General features: G+C 34.3%; 3 protein-coding genes across 4 annotated transcripts; 1 reads left to right on the forward strand and 2 right to left on the reverse strand.

The window, feature by feature from the left end:
* Positions 1-193: 193 nt before the first annotated feature.
* On the reverse strand, positions 194-6,050 carry ND-75 (NADH dehydrogenase (ubiquinone) 75 kDa subunit). 2 transcript variants are annotated; one of them, XM_018505749.1, is made up of 12 exons: positions 5,788-5,887; positions 5,385-5,552; positions 3,392-3,499; positions 2,913-3,278; positions 2,413-2,634; positions 2,135-2,270; positions 1,675-2,027; positions 1,414-1,599; positions 1,154-1,343; positions 875-1,050; positions 650-784; positions 194-570 (listed from the first exon to the last, which is right to left on the reverse strand). In XM_018505749.1, exons 2-12 carry the CDS (start codon positions 5,541-5,543, stop codon positions 418-420), a joined length of 2,184 nt encoding a protein of 727 aa, XP_018361251.1. In that variant the 5' UTR covers positions 5,544-5,552; positions 5,788-5,887; the 3' UTR covers positions 194-417. The 2 variants fall into 2 exon arrangements, with proteins under 2 accessions (XP_018361251.1, XP_018361252.1); XM_018505750.1 differs by lacking the exon at positions 5,788-5,887 and adding an exon at positions 6,003-6,050 and having other exon boundaries at positions 418-570.
* Positions 6,051-7,443: 1,393 nt separating this feature from the next.
* AMPKalpha (AMP-activated protein kinase alpha subunit) lies at positions 7,444-12,967 on the forward strand. Its single transcript, XM_018505714.1, has 10 exons — positions 7,444-7,510; positions 9,421-9,536; positions 9,622-9,763; positions 9,997-10,235; positions 10,310-10,516; positions 10,614-10,719; positions 10,802-11,136; positions 11,309-11,472; positions 11,548-11,707; positions 12,873-12,967. Exons 2-10 carry the CDS (start codon positions 9,434-9,436, stop codon positions 12,965-12,967), a joined length of 1,551 nt encoding a protein of 516 aa, XP_018361216.1. The 5' UTR covers positions 7,444-7,510; positions 9,421-9,433.
* Positions 12,968-14,116: 1,149 nt separating this feature from the next.
* Crk (Crk proto-oncogene, adaptor protein) lies at positions 14,117-16,809 on the reverse strand. Its single transcript, XM_018505725.1, has 3 exons — positions 16,154-16,809; positions 14,997-15,352; positions 14,117-14,914 (listed from the first exon to the last, which is right to left on the reverse strand). Exons 1-3 carry the CDS (start codon positions 16,186-16,188, stop codon positions 14,442-14,444), a joined length of 864 nt encoding a protein of 287 aa, XP_018361227.1. The 5' UTR covers positions 16,189-16,809; the 3' UTR covers positions 14,117-14,441.
* Between the last annotated feature and the right edge of the window lie 1,953 nt (positions 16,810-18,762).

Here is an 18,762-nt window from a genome sequence, read left to right on the forward strand (position 1 = left end):
GACAAGACACGCTTCTCGCGGCTATCTTCTTAAGGTAACGCGACACCACTCGAGCCGAAGGATGTCTTTCGCGGGCGTAACAATATATGTGTTAAACAAAATTTGACGTCCAGTGCAATTTTTACGATGTTTATAAAGAGTTGTACAAAAGAAATATATTTTTATTATATTTATTTTAAATAACTTATTCTAACTACGAATGTACAATAGGACTGACAGGGATAACATTTGTAAATTCCCATTTTCAATAATTTAATATACAATGGTATAATAGAACTCTATAGATACATCTTAATGCTTTTTTTATGTATCTGGAATTCTTTTGTCATTGGCTGCGGAATCTTGTCATATCTATAGCCAATAATATCAAATAACTAGCAGATGAGAATTTTATCCAATGCAATATCAGATACAGATTTATACTACACTTTGTCGTTGTTTCATGACTGCTTGAACGCACTTTGCCATAGTTAAAGACGCTCGTGACACTACGTCAGTCATGAAGAACTGATCCAACGTCTTATGTTTGATGTCCACAGGATCTGATGAAAATGATCCTCCAGACTGATGCTACATGTACATAACGAACAATATGTAAAGATAATATTATTTTAAATTTAAAATATTTATCCAATCACAAGATACAAACCTTAGCTATTTCCAAAGCTTGCTTAAAGAAATTAGCTGGCTCAACATTGCCATATCTGACCAGATGAGGTGCAACCTCTTCAAGCCTGAATCTTACGTCATTCAGATTATCATAGGGCAAAGTAACTCCAGCCAGCTACAAATTTAACAAAAACATGCGATATTTCGTATCTTGACTTAATTACTTAACAGGCAACGCAAGATTTTGCTATAAAAATTTATTTACTTCAGAAAGAGCGCGAATAATTTTCCAATCTGGTCGTGCTAAGCCAGGCGGCGTAATTGCTGCGCACGTTTGTTGGGAGCGACCTTCTGTATTAACGTAACTTGCGACTTTTTCAGTGTATGCTGCTCCAGCTAGTACAACATCCGCAATGGCTGCTCCAGCATCACCATGACTTCCTAGAATCATAAATGATATTCAATCATGAATCATTTGTAACTTGATATTAGAATATAAATACAATTAACTTTACATATATCTTTAGGATTGTGGTATACATGCCTATATAAATGATAAATGTGTTTGGAAAATCTTCTTTCTTAATATTTGCGTCATCAGCGCCCAAAAGAAATAGAATTTTTGGTTGTTGTTCCTTAATTTCTTCTACAGTCGAACCATAGCCGATATCTAAGGCGGCGACTTGAGATGCGTTTGTATGCAGTATGTTCAAAACCTTCCAATCCTGGGGAGCCTAAAGCAAAATATACAATTAATATAATTTCTATAAGATTACTATACAAAAGAAGTCAGTACTGACTCACTTTTGTGTTATCTCCTAAAGCCTTCGCTAATGCTTGCGTTTCATAGAGAATTTTAGCTCCATCCTGTCGAGTTAGCTGGTCGGCGCCCAAGATAACGAGTGGTTTTTTAGCCTCTTTCAGAGTCGCACAGAAAGGATGCGAACCGTTTCGTAATTTTGTTATTATATCAAAAGACTCTCCTAAATGCTATATAAAAAAAAATTACATTTTGTAAAATATTCTACATATCGTTTCCCTAAAATAGATAAAAATTGACGATACCTCATGTTCATATGTCAGGTCTACATCCGGGCCAATGAGGGCAATTGTTTGTTCACCATGTAGATAGCCCTTCCTAAGACGTGTGTTTATTAGTGGTGCTTCATATCTTGGATTTGTACCAATTAATATTACAACATCTGCGTCTTCAACTGCAGCAATAGTGTTGTTCAGAAGATAGCTACTTCTGAGATCGATACCCGAACCATCTTTCGGGAAGCATTGTTCCGTGGCTAGTCCCTCGCTGCCTAATTTGTTCACTAAATCTTTCATAGCAATAAGGGCTTCCGCGTCTGTCAATTTCCCAGCAATCGCGGCGCATTTGTCCGCTGGTATATTCGCTAGAGGTCTAGCGGCTAATCAATATAAAGAACTGAATGTTACTGAACAATTTTATTATACATATACGAAACATGACAGATCTGTTAAGTGCATATGCGTAATAAATACTAATCAATCCTACCAGCAACAAGTGCATCTTCCCAATCCACAGCTTCCAATTTTCCGTTGATCTTCATCATTGGAGTAATAAGTCTTTGCCTTTTGAGTCCATCATATGAGAAACGAGCTTTGTCTGAGAGCCATTCCTCGTTTACTTCCTAGAAAAATTATCATCATTAATTATTATTAGTAACGTGTAACACAATTAAGCATCTTTTATGTTCTTTATTGTAAAAATATATGCACATATATATATATATATATATATATATATGTATATTAAAGATATTTACAATTTACCTCATTTACTCTTGGTAGTATTCTTAGGACCTCTCCAGTTCTGTGAGAGATAACTATATTACTACCAACAGCATCATGAACATCAATACTGTCAGTACGACGTGTCTCCCAGGGACGAGCAACAAACGCATATGGCTTACTAGTTAGTGCACCCACTGGACAGAGATCGATGATATTGCCAGACAATTCTGATAAGAACATTTTCTCAACATATGTTCCCACCTTTAAAATCATTATATAATTGTCATACAATTTTTAAGAACGTTATTTAATAAATAGTTAAATATAAAATATGTTATATCGCGCCATGTCTTAACGCCGAGACACTACCGTGTCTTTAGATATAGATTGATATATGTATATATTTCAAGAATCTGAAATTCTCGCTACAGTCTTATAACAAGAATTACCAAAAAACAATTTATCTTTTTCTTTAAACGATACATATTTGTAATAAACGAATGATTATATTTGAAATATATATAAAATATTCAATTTACCTGCATATCATTGCCACGACCTGTAGTTCCTAAGTCATCAATACCAGCTACTTCCGAAGCGAATCGAATACACCTTGTGCAGTGTATGCAGCGTGTCATAACTGTCTTGATTAATGGCCCCATGTCCTTATCCTCGACTGCTCTTTTTCCAGAGAAATTAATGTCAACGAACCTACTCCTGTCAGTTCCGAAAGCCATACTTTGATCTTGTAAATCACACTCGCCACCCTGGTCACAGATTGGACAGTCCAGCGGATGATTAACCAACAGAAATTCCATAACACCCTCGCGAGCTTTCCGTGTGAGGTCAGAGTTGGTTTTCACTCTCCAGCCTTTCATTACTGGCATAGCGCATGCAGCAACTGGCTGTAAGATTGATTTAAGACAGTACCATTTATTAATTATTGACTCATTTTATTTTTTTAGCTATTCTGTTGTTATACAATAGAGAGAATAGCAAAATACCTAATAGCTATTACCTTAACTTGCTTCTCTATTTCAACAAGACACATCCTGCAATTTCCAGCTACAGCAAGACGTTCATGATAACAGAATCTTGGTATTTCAACTCCCACCTTGGCAGCAGCCTAAACGAAAAATTTTTTCACATGAATGTTATTACCTATTTTATTATTAAGTGCAATGTGCATATTAAAATAATATTTATATACATATAAATGAGAATCTCCTTTTTTGTTGTTTATAATTTAAAATTACAATTTCTATATAAAAGTGGTAGTCTTTTATGATGAAACAAAAATATCGTTTATTAGTTTTAGAATGTAAATTTTACTTTATAAAGATTGTGATAATTTTATCTTTATACTGAAATAAACTTATTTACTACTGTTAGCTAAATGTCACTTCGATTTTATTTATTTTCACAAATATCTTGAAAACTATGTCTCTTAATTAAGAATTCTTACATATTAGGAAGTTGCTGAAATTAAATTGCTATTTTGTATTATTTTGTAATGAGTAGACAGCTATAATACATTAAATACTATATTGTAAAAGAAACCAATTAGTTTTATTATTTTTTATTTGCATACAATACAAAAGAAATGCGTGTGTGTGTGAAATTGTATCACTCAGTAATATGTTTAAAAAAAAAAGTTAATCTTCGATGAATTTGCACATTAACAGAGATATTTTTAAATACTATTAAATACACATTTTAATAACTATAATTATATCTTCAATGAATTAAAAATTTTTTTCATGGAAATGACTATACATCCAAGATTTCCCAAACATAGGGGAGAGAGTGGTCTAAATCGGACCTATTTGCAGTTTTTGCTCTCTATAAGACGTAAATAAAGTCCGATCGTAAAATCGAAGGTGTCATTGGAAAAATCATTTAATTCCCTTCATTTTTGCTTGAAACCATTTTGACGTATCTCTCATCTGTGTTGAACTATAATGGAAAATGTAAAAACGCTTTTTCCGGTCCAATTTGGAACCAATGGTTCCAATCCCCTCGAATCAAAAACTTCTATTTTTATGGATTTTTAGATAGAATTTTAAAATATTTTAATGTGTGTTTCTTAGTATTGAGTAAAAACGAGCAATTTGATAGTCAAAGATAAAATTTTTTTCGGAAATAGAAATTACTGACTGTTTATATTATTAGAATTGAAATCAATAAAACTCAACTAATCTGAGTCTGATGACTTATGATATTTTACTGATTTAATTGCTTGGACCAGATCTGGTCAGTCGATTACCAGTACTACAACCAGGTCTATAAGTTATTCACTGTACTGACCGATTTGGACACGGGTCCTTTCGAACTTTGGAACAAATTTTACAATAAACCGCAAAAGTGATCACAAAATGCTTGATATTTTTGCATTCTATACTCTTTAATTATCTTAAATTAATTACTTTTCAAATTTTTAACACCTTTTAAATAATGATTTACAAGGATTTTCTTTTTTAAAAAAATTTTTGCACGGTGGTTGAAAATACATATTTGCGTCTATTTTATAAATGTTATGATAGAGATCTGTCAAACTGCTATCACATGTTCGGTATGTTATAAGGACTTTACATTATAAATAGGACGCAAATCTGCTTAACCGTATTCATTTAAATTAAAAAGGTCCTATTTGGAACACGGGTCCGATTTAGACTACTCTCCCCTATATAGTTATACTATGCAAACATCTAAATTTTCAATTTCTCTATATTTATTTTCTTCAGCCCATAAATGAATATATTCACTTTGAGTAATGTACTAAAAGTTAAAACAAATGACAAGTTCCTTTTATAGTAATGTTTACTTGTATCTTGTTAACTATAATATAACAACTAGCTTCAGTTTCAGCGACTTTCCGATAATCAACTTGTAAATATATATATATATATATATAATGTATTATAGATTTAAAAATTATATTATTCTTTGCAACAGAAGATATACGAAAAAACTGAAGGTAGAAAGAATATGAAAAATACATAGACTCAAACCTGCAGGACTGTTGTTCCCGGTGGTACTTGCACAGGCTTGTCGTCGATGAAAAGCTCGACCAGCTCCTGTTGCGACTTGTTGGACGTCGTATGGAAACTGACAGCGCAATGCCTTCCACCTGCCAGGCCTGTGGCCCGCACGATCGATAATCTCAACATCTCGCCAGGCTAGCAACACCAGTTTATATTATTATATAATAAACAAACTTTATCACACAGTCAATGACGAATTAACCTAACTAGGGAGGACTACAGTTAATGCTAGACATATGTCTCCAAAAGCTGTTATCGCAGCAACAGTACCAAGTCTAGCAAGAAATCTCGACGATTTGCCAAGCGATTTAAACGCAAAATTACGCAATCTAAATCACAGTTAAAGTTACCACAGTTGTTCTCAAGATACCTTCTCTGGACGTCAGAAACACCTAACAATCCACACTGAGCTCATGATGAGCAATGGCGAATTCGATTGTAAAATGCAATTGTGTAGGTTACTTTTGTATCACCGTGTATAGTTATGAACGTATAGGGTAAATTGGGTTGCGCTAATCAAGACCATTCTATAAATTTATTATAGATTTACACGAAAGAAAATCACAAAATCATGGATATATTTACATTATGAGATTTAATAACAGCTTAATCGTGGTCATAATTGCTCTCAAACTTTTCTCTGCTGCAACAACTTACTAAATGCTCCAATGAATTCTTACATCTGATTGGCATATTCCGTTAAATCTAAAAAGATAAACCAAAGAGAGGTATTGAATGCATCCATCCATATGAAATATGAAGCACCCAAAGCAAGTAACTACTTTACTGTGTTTTCTACCGTGATTGGACGATTCACTTATTGTTTAAAGGATTTATTTGGTCATTATTTGCTAATTTACGTCGTAATCAAAGAATTGACCAATCAAAGTCGAATGGAAGCGGAATAGTCGACTATGATTGGTTAATTCTTACGGATTATTACGGTATATAACTTAACAGATTAGGATCAATATAAATTTATGTTTTTCTATGCGTTTCTAACTTTATACTCGATTATTTTTCTCATATTCGACTGATTTGTCAATTTCTTACAGCCTCAAAGTTAGACCCTGTCAATGGAGGAAATATTAGGAATAGAAATAAATATTAAGATTTGGACCTATTAGAGATCGTGTATTCTGATGTAATTGATTTCTGATAGGTTGAAATCATGTGCCCATATTCATTATCAGGCTTATTTGGGCTTATTTAAAGCTTCTTTAAGTTCATCTTTAGAGATTTCTCTCTGTCTTTAGTGAAGACAGGAGTCATTAAGAAGAAGTTATCTTTAGATGCTCTGTCTTTAGATGCCAATAAAGTAATTCGTAGAGTATCTGAAGATAAATTAAGGAAGTCTTAAATATAAGGCCTAGGATTATGAAAATATGAGCATTAATACTTCTGTTTGTTTCTAATATTTTTTCCATTGTGCACAGCCCTTTAATTGGAGTAATTGAAGTCATATGTCCACGATGACAGTTAGTAATCACGTGGTCATTTAATACAAAGTAGAGGGGGGTGGAGCAGCGCAGGCAGCGTATATTGGCGTATACATTAAAGGGTATATTAAAGGCAGCGTATATATTCACGATTACGAAGAGGTTAAGAGTCGTCAAGAAAACGGAGAGCGTTCGCTCAGCTTACGCGTTAAAACGGAGAATTCATTTTCCGACATTGAAAACTCTGGAAGAGTCGAAACTTCGCATCAAGCGTCCTTGATATCAGTTTAGAGTTTTGGAGTTGGTCCTATTCAGGTCCGTTAACTCTTTATTTGTCTCCGACGTCTTTTGAGTGTGAGTGATCGTGAGATAACATATCTACGAATTTTATAATGGATGATCCGGACGTGTCTCCGATTATTTTTATATAACGATTTTTATGTACACGATGTAAAACAAGTCTTCGTTCTATCGCCACCCACTCGAGCGGTGCGATACAGATTGATTCGATAAAATCGACAGGTACACCTCGTATAATAAGAAGTCTAGAGGCATGTAAATAGTGTCAGGTGATTGGAACTGTTCCGTGCCATTTTTATTACGCATTTCTGTAAGATCCCGGTTCTTCGTTATTATTTTGTTGCAGCATCGCGTGTAAGAAAATTATTTTGTTACGTAAATGCTTGATAAATAAGGTGTACATTGTTGCATATAATAAGCTTAATAAGCGGTTTTCTTGACTGACACACATTTACTTCTTTAAAATCATTGCAAATAATAACTGGCTACAATGAAGATCATGACAATTAACAGTTTTTGTTTTTCTTTTTCAATTCTTCAGCTTGTCATGACAATAGAAAAAACCAGTATTGAATTACATTTTATCTGAAATTTTTAATTATACAGGAAAGGACTATATGTCCAGTTTTATAAGGGAATTTGGGCCCCGGATGAACAACTTTGAGACATGCCTAAAATTTTAAGGTATCAAAAGAGAATCAAAAATTCCGTAAGCCCAACTTTATAAGTTTCCTGAGTACTAAAACTATCTAAAGTTCGCTATTATGACCATGTACCACTAATCTTATTCAATTTTTCTGCGTCCAGGGCACCTTCCCGCGGTAATGGCGATAACGGATTGTACCAAAGACATTGAAGTAATATCTAAAATGTATTTGGTACAGTCCATTAATCCGGTTGATAGTTATATGGTATCTGGGATATGCCCAACACTTTGACAAAGACATCCATATGCCAGCAAGAACAGTTAATGTTTTTTTTAGTTTTAGAGAGTTCTAATGAGGAAGCTGAAGAGAGATAGAGTCCATATATAGGCCACATTTCAATTAGGCAATTAAAATCTTTTGTTTCATATTTTGAATTTCTCTATCACTTATAACTATTCATTTAGGATCCAAAAAAGGTTTTAGTTGTCTTCGTCCAGATTGGACATATTCCAGATACTAGATGATTCGAGAAATAAAACCAGCCCTACTTGATACACAATACATGGTCATAATACTTTGAACAGCTGTAGTACTCAAGGGACTCATTTTACAAAGTTGTGCATATGGAACTTTTTAACTCTTTTTTTTTAACCCTTTTTTTATACTCTACAATCCTAGCTAGGTCTCAATGCTGTTCAGCCGGGACCCACACTGGGCATAGTCCTTTTGTTGGATGGATAAACACATTTGTATATGTGCATGTCGCAACTATTTCTTGAGAATTTACAATAATAATAATAATCTTAGTACGCAAAATATCAGTAGATTTGAGTTGAATATCTCAACATCAATTTGGCATCAATACTAGTTACATTAAGCTCATGTTCTATTAATAGAATCGGTCGATATAATCTGATAGTTAGATAAAAATTGAATAGAATTTGTAGTTGAATAAAATTCTTATTGAATTATTTTTGTTATTTTGTGATTATTTAAATGGAATATATCACGTAAATGATAAAAATTTTGCTCGGTTTCTACAGTCGATCTGTTATTATGTTAGCAAATTTTACTATCAACAACATTTGTAGCAAACACTTTGCAAAATTTATTTTCAACAAATTTATCTATCTGAAATTTTATATCTTGGAAAACAGGAATCTCTGTAATTCGAAATAATAAAACCATAACTGTTTAAAATTCATTTGTGTTTAATATTCTTATTAATGCGCTACAATAATGTTGTCATGACATATATATTTTTTATTGTTGTTACTTTTTTACTAAAAAGTTTTTACTAAAACTTTTACTAAAAAGTTTTTACTAAAACTTTCCTTCCCGCTTTCATCAAATTTCAAATATGTATCTATTTTACTTTAAAAACAAAAGAGTGTACACTAATTTAGCTTACAAAAAGTAAACCTATATAAAGCAAAAGGACATAGAGCAGTTTTTCCAAAATCCTGAAATTTTCAAGTGTTTTTAGAATTCTTGATGGATTACTCAGTGTTTGATGAATTGATTTCGTAGATTTCTTTTAAATTATAATATTATCGACACGATATTATTTTAGGAATATAACTTTAAGATAATAAATTTTATTATTCAATGATATAGCAGAAGATTCAAGATGTCTGAAAAACTCCCGAGTAATCAACCGCAACCTATTGTTAAAATAGGTCATTATACGTTAGGCCAGACTTTAGGCGTGGGTACATTTGGTAAAGTAAAAAGTACGTGTGTATACAATATAGTGGAAATTCTCTTTTTATTATCCTACCTAAAATTATAAGTTTTTTCATGTAATACTATTCACAGTTGGGGAACACGTTTTAACGAAACACAAAGTTGCTGTGAAGATTCTGAATCGTCAAAAAATCAAGAGCCTGGATGTCGTGGGCAAAATTCGCAGAGAAATACAAAATCTCAAGCTCTTCAGACATCCTCATATCATTAAGCTGTAAGTATTAATTGTAGAATTTTGTTTCGTATACCGTAGTTACATATCAATTATTTTAGGAATAATAAATTAAAAAATAAATTTTGGAGAATTTAATTTTTAAGTGAGAGGGAGAAGTAGGTCTGTCACATACAAAACAGTAATATACATACATGTTTATTTTCCTTATTTGACGTGTCTTCTTTTAAATAAATAACTCGTATAATTCAAATTTTAATGTATGTTTCATGTAGATATCAGGTCATAAGTACTCCTACAGATATATTCATGATAATGGAATACGTCTCAGGAGGAGAGCTGTTCGATTATATCGTTAAACATGGCAAGCTTAAAGAATACGAAGCGCGACGATTTTTTCAACAGATCATATCAGGCGTCGATTATTGCCATCGACATATGATAGTACATCGTGATTTAAAGCCAGAAAATCTTCTGTTAGATCACAATCTCCATGTTAAAATTGCAGACTTCGGTACTTGGATATAATTGGCATATCGACACTCCCATTATATGTAGGTGATAAAATGTTTTTCTACGAAAATGTAGGTCTGTCAAATATGATGATGGACGGAGAGTTCTTGCGTACTTCATGCGGCTCTCCGAATTACGCTGCACCAGAAGTGATATCCGGTAAATTATACGCCGGTCCCGAAGTCGATATTTGGTCGTGTGGTGTTATATTGTATGCGCTACTCTGTGGTACCTTGCCATTCGACGACGAGCATGTTCCTACTCTCTTTCGTAAGATTAAATGTAAGTTATTCTTCTCAAGAGAAATGTCAGCCGGCACACTGGAAATTTTTTCAAAGGCACCTTAAATGGCGGGATTAATTGGAATCTTTAATTTTAGCTGGTGTTTTTCCTATTCCGGAATATTTGAACAAAAGTGTTGTTAGCCTTTTATGCCACATGTTGCAAGTGGATCCAATGAAGAGAGCAACTATCGAAGATATTAAGTACATTGATGATGTATTTTTTTTTCAAAATATTAAATTAACACTACTATCACTATGCCTCATACATACTTTTCAATTTCAGAAAACACGAATGGTTCCAAAAAGATTTACCGTCGTACTTATTTCCATCACCTGTTGAACAAGATTCTTCAGTTATCGATATAGATGCTGTGAATGAAGTATGTGAAAAATTTAATGTGAAAGAACCAGAAGTGCATTCCGCGTTATTGGGCGGCGATCCACATGATCAATTGGCAATCGCTTATCACTTAATCATAGACAACAAGAGAATCGCGGATGAAGCTGCTAAGGCAGAATTGAAAGATTTTTATGTGGCATCTAGTCCTCCGCCTGTAGCATTTAGTCCAAACGAGGCAAACAGCAGTCCACTGAGGCCTCATCCAGAAAGAATTGCACGTATGTAAAAAATATGAATAAACCAGCGCGGCTCATCAATTAATGATTTTCTTATTAGAAATTTTCTCTGTTCTCTCTTTTTTTTATATAAGAATAAATTTATAAAGGCTACTAAAAAAAATATTTTAGTCATCCTTTATACATGACTATACATGTAATGACAATGTTACAGCATATCGCGAACGTCAAGGTTCGCAAGGCAGCGCACCTGCACAGATACAAGGAAATCGCGGTACGCCTGTGAAAAGGGCAAAATGGCATTTAGGAATTAGATCACAATCCAAGCCCAACGACATTATGAATGAAGTTTATCGTGCTATGAAAGCGCTTAATTTTGTAAGATTAATTACATGTGGAGTTATATAACAACTGGTTGCTTAAACGTGATGTCACGCAAATTATCCTTTTCAGGAATGGAAGATTGTAAACACATACAGTGTTAGAGTAAGACATAAAAATAAACTGACTGACAGATATAGTAAGATGTCATTACAATTATATCAAGTAGATCATAAGAGTTACTTGTTAGATTTTAAATCTTTATCCAGCGAAGAAGAGGACATTGGACGAGGTAAATTAAGTCTTTAAAAATATATTTGACTTATTGGTTATACATCAACATAACTTGTGTATAAAAATATATATATATGTATATATAAACTTTTTAAATAAAATTACGCAATTGGCACGATAGCGCGCGCGCGCGCGCACGTGCCTACTTCTTTTTTAAATTACATTAAATCAGGTTATATACTGTGCTTTTAACATTGTATAGTTTGAAATAAATGCAGATATTATAAAACATATTATAAGCTTTGCCTTTTACAAAATAATTTCAATAAAGGCTATATTTTTCGAGCTCAATTTAGTTTTCAATTAAATTCTGAAAATGTGATCGTGTGAAAAGTATACATCTTTAACAACTAATGTAGATATAGAAATTAATGAACAACGGTATCTACATACGTAATCATTTATTATCGAGTGCTATAATGGAACGTTACATTATTACAATCTAATATAAATTACAACACAAATATATATTTATCTAAATGATTATTGATCTTATCATTTATTATCATATTTTATTTACGGAATCGGTTCACTATCAGAAAACCAAAAAAATATGTGCATACGCTTAGAAAAATATACATTATCCTTGTCGTATTTAAATTTATCTCATGTATAGCTTGTACAAATGAATTTGTTTTGATGGGTCATGCGTGTGAAAATGTGATCAAGTAATTTATGTTCTAACCGTGATTTCCTTTCGTTACGATTGATGAAATTTATAACAGAAATTCTTCAAATTAATACACATAACAATCAACTATCATGTGAAAATATATATGCGCAAATTATTTAATATTTAAACATTTGTATGTTGATATCACGATATAATGTCTTAAGCTGAAACCCATTTAAGCACCATCTGTCATTGGAATATTGGTAATTAAAGATAAAATATACATGATGGCACATACCGGACCTTGTCTCATCTTATATGAATATACGACTCGATCTTCATAATGCTGCCAAAAAAACTGCCTGTTACTCAGCTTGCCTTACTACGCATACAAAACTGACAAAAAATATATATAAATTGGATAATTTCATATTTTATCTCATTTGTTTAAACGAGATTAACATTAAACGGAAGAGAATCTTGCCTAAACATGTTTATTGATATGGAATACTTCCAGTTTTGTTTATCTTAATACTGCGCACAATTTTAGGAAGATTATGGAGAACTTACGCAACTTGTGACTACAATGGTGATGACGATGATGATAATGAGGACGATGATGATGGAAATGTCAAATGCACATAGTAAATTAAAAAATCGAGTGATAGAATATATTACGCGTTATAATCTAAAATTATATTGCAAAAATATAATAAAATATAATGAATATAATTATTAGTACAAGTCTGTTTTTCCTTTTTAAATAGCATGTTATATAATGCATGACAATTTGTGTAATTCCGATATATGTAAAATGTTTAACTATTTTAGCAGTGTTCCAATAGATGATGTTTTAAGTTTTAGAATTGATTCGTTCTCAATGAAAACTTCATGTAAGAACGCAATATTTATTTAAGAATATCTGCTATCAAAATAATTCCCAAAAGTCCTAAAGTATCCTGCGTAACTATGATCAATTTTTTGATACAATTAACCTTTCCATCATTATTTATAAATACAACTTTCTAGCACAGTGTGTTGCTCCAATTGGTGGCACAACCTATGGCTAACAGATATTGTATGTACCATGACATCTAGGTTGCATAGCCTGCAGAACTGTACTTTTTTCGAAATATCACGATATTTTGGATATTTTTTCGGAAGTGTTAATAATAATAAAATGAAACAATGTCAAGCGAGTACATATACAGTATGCTTTTATCATAGTCACTTTGACTAGAAGATATTATCGTACATTCAATGCAGAATATACTATTCCATAACTTCAGGAATACAAGTGTAATATTTGCTAATAAAACATTTTAAGGAACGCATACAAGCTTTTTTCCATTGTAATATTCATAAATAAAAGTGATAAATTACCTTTATCAATAATATAAATCTTTTATAAAATCAACAAATCCATGATGAAAGATCGTTGAGTATAGATGAAGAACTGTGCATGTGCCGAACCGTTCGTATCGAGCACTATAATAAATTTCTAAATAAACAATAAAAACTTATACATACGTGAATGTTAAACTAGTGCACTATATTATATCTATATAAAAATATGCATGTAGAATAATATATATGTAACAAATAGCTACATATATATGTATATATACATATAACTGTAAATTAAAACCATTAGAGTATACATCTTATAAATACTGTATTTTTTTTTACAAAAATGTTTTTGTTCATTATTTCACTGAAACATGGTTTTAATTTTTAATAAAATAAAATCGTATTAAAATATATATACGATTAATATGTACTGTAATATGTATCTAACAACTTTATAAAATTATGCTTGTGCTTTGGGCAATTAGCAATGTATAATATAAACTGATGAATTAACACGTGACTAAATTAACATACTGTAGAGATATTAACATAAACCTCTAAACATTTCTTACGACATATTGCACAAAAATCTGGCGTTCATTCTTATAATATGTTATATCCAGCAATCGAGCGTACAGTTATTCAGGCTAAACGTACTTTGAAATGGCACATATAATAGATGTTATTAGTAACTCTAAATTTTGATAATATAGGTGTCTTTCTTCCCTTTGTCACACATGTGGTGCACATCACACTCGGAGAATTTCTGTTAAATCTCCTGATTGTCTTCACCAGTCTCATTATCTACAAACTCCACATGCGTAAATGGGAAGTGTCCGACCTTGCCGTGCAATTCACCTTCCCACTGGCCATTGATATTAGTCTTTGTCACTTTTATCATATCACCTACTTCTAATTTTAGCGCAGTTTTATCATAGGCGTTAGGCACCCTTGCCTGTTTCACTTTGGCAAAGGCCGGCAGTGTTCTCTGAATGTTTGATCTTCGCGTTACTGTCGCTTGTCCCATCGTTTCTGTATGAGATACCTGTGATGTAGGCCCTGAATTTGAATTAGAGCCGGAACTGCCGCCACTTTCAGGCCGCGAATTATTTTCTATTATCATATGACTATCGTCGTCGTACTTTTGAACATACGGCACTGGTATCGAACCAGTTTGGCCCACACTATTTCTAGCTGTCCACCACTGTTCTTCGTCTTTCGATATTACAGTGAGTATATCACCTAAATTACAAATACCTCATTAATAAGATTATAAAAAATGAACTGATACAAATTAATCAGAATTAAGGAAGATGATATATACCTTTTCTAAAGGGTAAGTCCTCAGAATCATTTCCTTCAAAATCATACTTTGCAATTACCCTCTGCGTTTTCTTTGGTGCTGGCCTAATTAATGGTGTGGTATCTAAGTAGTGAAGCTTATAAAAGGCGAGAAGACTGGGAATATCCGGAAACATCTGATCACCAATCCGATAACGAATTTGGTCTCCTTGTTGGATTTTATTGATGATATAGTGGCTAACTTTACTGTCCTCCCTTACGCATAGTACAAAGTCACCATGTATAGAGGTGCTGTCTCGTACTAAAAATACACCACCTTCTTTTTCACCCATCAATAAGTCAGATGCATCCTGTCGTGACATAGCACCAAAATACCAGCTGAAAAGAATCAATTATAATTAATTATAATACAGTTTCTCTCAGAGAAACTTATATTTTATTTAAACATGTAAAAAAGAAAGATAAATTTATAGTTTCATAAACAAACATAAAAAAATGTAAAATATAAAGTAGTAAATATTACTGCTTTTAAGTATTAAATTCAAAGCAATTAAATAACTAAGATAAGCAAAGATCATATTCGGTCAAAGCAGAAATTGGTGTCTAACAATTTATATAAAAACATTACTAGGTATCATTTTCCATTTTAACCAAATAAGATCTTCATTGATTTGTACATTTTAACATTTAACATTTTTCGATCAATTTTTTCACTTACTATTGTTTAAATAATTAAGATTCTCTAGTTTTCTTTCTAGGACAAATATATATGGAAGAGATGTTAAAAACGTTTAATTTTAATTATTTTTAATTAGTGTTTGATTGTGAGAACATTCAATGTTATAAGACAAGTGTCTATAAGACTGCTCTGACAAACACCTAGGAAACACACAAAAAATTACGAAATTTATACTCCACGTCGTTCACAACGAGGTTAATACTTCGAAGCAAGCTACTACTCGTATTGCACGGACTAAAGAAGACTTATCCAGTGCTCCGAGAACCAATGCGTCGGTACGATAATTGCACCGTTTTTGTGCGGGAGTCGTTAAACGGGAAACCGCGATATGTTAAGTGGCCCGCACGGTCGCAATTTCAAACGCCATTACGCCAATAATACTTAATGCAAGCATGACACTCGCTTGATGAATCAAAACATGGGAATTCTCCCGCACGTACCTCGATTTGTCATACTGATCGAAGGTCGCAGCCATTGTCGTGTCGATCGGGGGTTCCAGAAGCGAGACGAGCAGCTTCTTCTCTCGTCAATTGTCAATTAATATATCACGGAGTACGTCCGACGGGGAGGGAATGAGAGAGAGGGACTCGGCCGAGTTGCCGCATACTTAGTTAAGAGGGGCCTCACAAAACGCTCGCGCGAGTCACCGCCGCGAACGGATCTCCAGGTCTATCGCGGAACTTTGTGCGGCTACCAGAGAAACTACCGCGATATACCCGTATCTTTCGGCGGGAATCCTCGGAGACACTTTTTTACGATCACTCCTTTACTCCTGACCCGAGAGGGAATTATCACTTCATCGTCGGACGTTCCTCGCACGATGCGGTCTCGTAGGAGTGGACCGTCGGCGACATCGTGCACGTTCACGAACGTTTCGATCGACAGATATTTCTTTTCTCTTTGCCGAGGCCTTCGTCGGGAAACTACCACGTGCTGTATGTCGATACGACGTTTACATGTTACGCCGCACGAAGCAACCGTGAAGCGAACGGCAAATCTTACAAAAATGGTCGCCAGCGTAATATGACTTCGTCCATGCCTCTTAAGGACGGTACGCAACGATTTGCAAATCGCAATGCCCGCGTGTTTCCCTTTATGCTGGATTCACCCTGCGTTCGTTAAGCTAGTCACACACACTTTCCGTAACCCCGGATCTACAATAGGGTTTTAAGCCTTAAGCCATAAGAAATGGGCGAATCACAGTCGCTTATTCTTCTCGGATTCGACTGTAATTGGTCAGTTTCTTACGGCATAAAGCATAAAACACCTATTGTAGATCCGGACTAAGGCTGATGTCACATTGAGCGGTTTATGCGGTAGCGGTACAAAATTCAACCAATCACAAAGTACTTTTATATTTTCTGCACATTTGTTTCTATTAGTACTTTACAATTTGCTACCGCATGAACCGCTGCCGCATGAACCGCTCAATGAACGCGTTCAGCGGACTCAACGGTTGAGTGAGCGCTCATTGTTATTGGTACATTCTTCTAAATCTAAAATTCTGATTGGATGATCTAAAAGAATACACCAATAACAGCGAACGCTCATTCAACTGTTGCGTGCATTTGTTTATGCAGTGGTCAACGCAGTAATGCTGGATTCACACTGCATCCGATTTACGTCGTACGACGCTCTGCAACCAATAAGAAAACAGGATTCCGATGGATTTAGCTTCGTATCATCGAAATTCTGTTTTCTGATTGGTTGCAGAACGTCGTACGACGCAAATCGTATGCAGTGTGAATCCAGCATAAGTATCATTTAGGCCCAGTTTCACAACTCACGGTTAACTCTTAACCGAGGTTCAACTTATTTCTCAACTTTTTCCAATTCTAGAATTGAAAAGAGATAATGAATAAGTTGAACCTCGGTTAAGAATTAACCGTCAGTTGAAACTGGGCCTTAATCTTTGTTCAACACTCGGTGAACAACAAGGATAAAGTAAAGGCCGCGACACAGACTTTTGCGTAATGCATAAGGCATAACGCATAAGTCCGGATCTACAATAGGTGTTTTATGCCTTATGCCGTAAAAAATTGACTAATTACAGTCGAATCCGAGAAGAATAAGCGACTGTGATTCGCCCATTTCTTATGGCTTAAGGCTTAAAACCCTATTGTAGATCCGGGGTAAAGGCCATGGCACATAAAAAAACTTAAGCCCATGACACAAACAAGAACGTAAGGCCGTAACACGCAAGCAGTAAGTGAATTGACCAATTACAGTAGAGACCGTAAGGCCAGTAGCGAATCCAATGTTACGATTTCCTTACTGTTTACGGACTTACGTCTTACGGACTTACGTTTTTCTATGTGCTCCCGGCTTTAAGGCGTAAAGGCTTAAACACAATAGACACAGGCAATAGGCACAGGCAACAGGAAATAACGAATCGCCCAATCAGAGCTCTGGTGTGTAAGTTCGAAATCATATCCCAAAGCTCTAATTGGACGGTTCGTTATTCTCTGTTAGCCCGGATCCTCATACGGGCAACAGCGCTTTGACACAGAGCGCTAATTGGTGAAAAGCCGATTGAGGGGGTAAAATTTACCCCCATTATCCGTTTTTCACCAATCAGCGTTCGGTGTCAAAGTGCTGTTGTCCGTATGAGGATCCGGGCCTACCTGTGCCTATTGCCTGTGCCTATTGTGTTTAAGCCTTAAGACTTAAGCAGTAAGCGAATCGACCAATCACAATAGAGACCGTAAGACCATACGTAAGCAATAGCGAATCCAACATGTTGATTTCGTTACTGCTTAAAGGTGCGATTTCACGCTGACGCTAGACGCTCATTTTCAACGTCAAAACAGGTCACGTGATCAAAATTGACGCTTGGTATTCGTCAATTTTAATCATGTGACCTGTTTTGACGCTGAAAATGAGCGTCGAGCGTCAGCGTGAAAAGGCACCTTAAGTCTTACGTCTTAAGTTTTTTTATGTGCCTTGGCCTTAACGCATAGCGTAAGTCCGGATCTACAATAGGGTTTTAAGCCTTAAGCCATAAGAAATGGGCGAATCACAGTCGCTTATTCTTCTCGGATTCGACTGT

This window comes from Trachymyrmex cornetzi, unplaced genomic scaffold, assembly GCF_001594075.2.
Source record: "Trachymyrmex cornetzi isolate Tcor2-1 unplaced genomic scaffold, Tcor1.1 scaffold210, whole genome shotgun sequence".
Classification (NCBI taxonomy): Eukaryota; Metazoa; Arthropoda; class Insecta; order Hymenoptera; family Formicidae; genus Trachymyrmex; species Trachymyrmex cornetzi.

What these genes read in the sequence shown, in the direction of transcription:
- ND-75 (XM_018505749.1), bottom strand. Translation starts at nt 5,543, where the DNA reads ATGTTGAGATTATCGATCGTGCGGGCCACAGGCCTGGCAGGTGGAAGG. An exon ending in GTCGTGGCAATGATATGCAG is followed by an intron (nt 2,635 to 2,912) that starts GTAAATTGAATA and finishes ATGATTTTAAAG; the next exon opens with GTGGGAACATATGTTGAGAA. An exon ending in GGAAGATGCACTTGTTGCTG is followed by an intron (nt 2,028 to 2,134) that starts GTAGGATTGATT and finishes TATATTGATTAG; the next exon opens with CCGCTAGACCTCTAGCGAAT.
- AMPKalpha (XM_018505714.1), top strand. Translation starts at nt 9,434, where the DNA reads ATGTCTGAAAAACTCCCGAGTAATCAACCGCAACCTATTGTTAAAATA. An exon ending in CATCCTCATATCATTAAGCT is followed by an intron (nt 9,764 to 9,996) that starts GTAAGTATTAAT and finishes TGTTTCATGTAG; the next exon opens with ATATCAGGTCATAAGTACTC. An exon ending in GCAACTATCGAAGATATTAA is followed by an intron (nt 10,720 to 10,801) that starts GTACATTGATGA and finishes TTTCAATTTCAG; the next exon opens with AAAACACGAATGGTTCCAAA.
- Crk (XM_018505725.1), bottom strand. Translation starts at nt 16,188, where the DNA reads ATGGCTGCGACCTTCGATCAGTATGACAAATCGAG. An exon ending in GATCAGTATGACAAATCGAG is followed by an intron (nt 15,353 to 16,153) that starts GTACGTGCGGGA and finishes GATTCTTTTCAG; the next exon opens with CTGGTATTTTGGTGCTATGT. An exon ending in GGACTTACCCTTTAGAAAAG is followed by an intron (nt 14,915 to 14,996) that starts GTATATATCATC and finishes TTTGTAATTTAG; the next exon opens with GTGATATACTCACTGTAATA.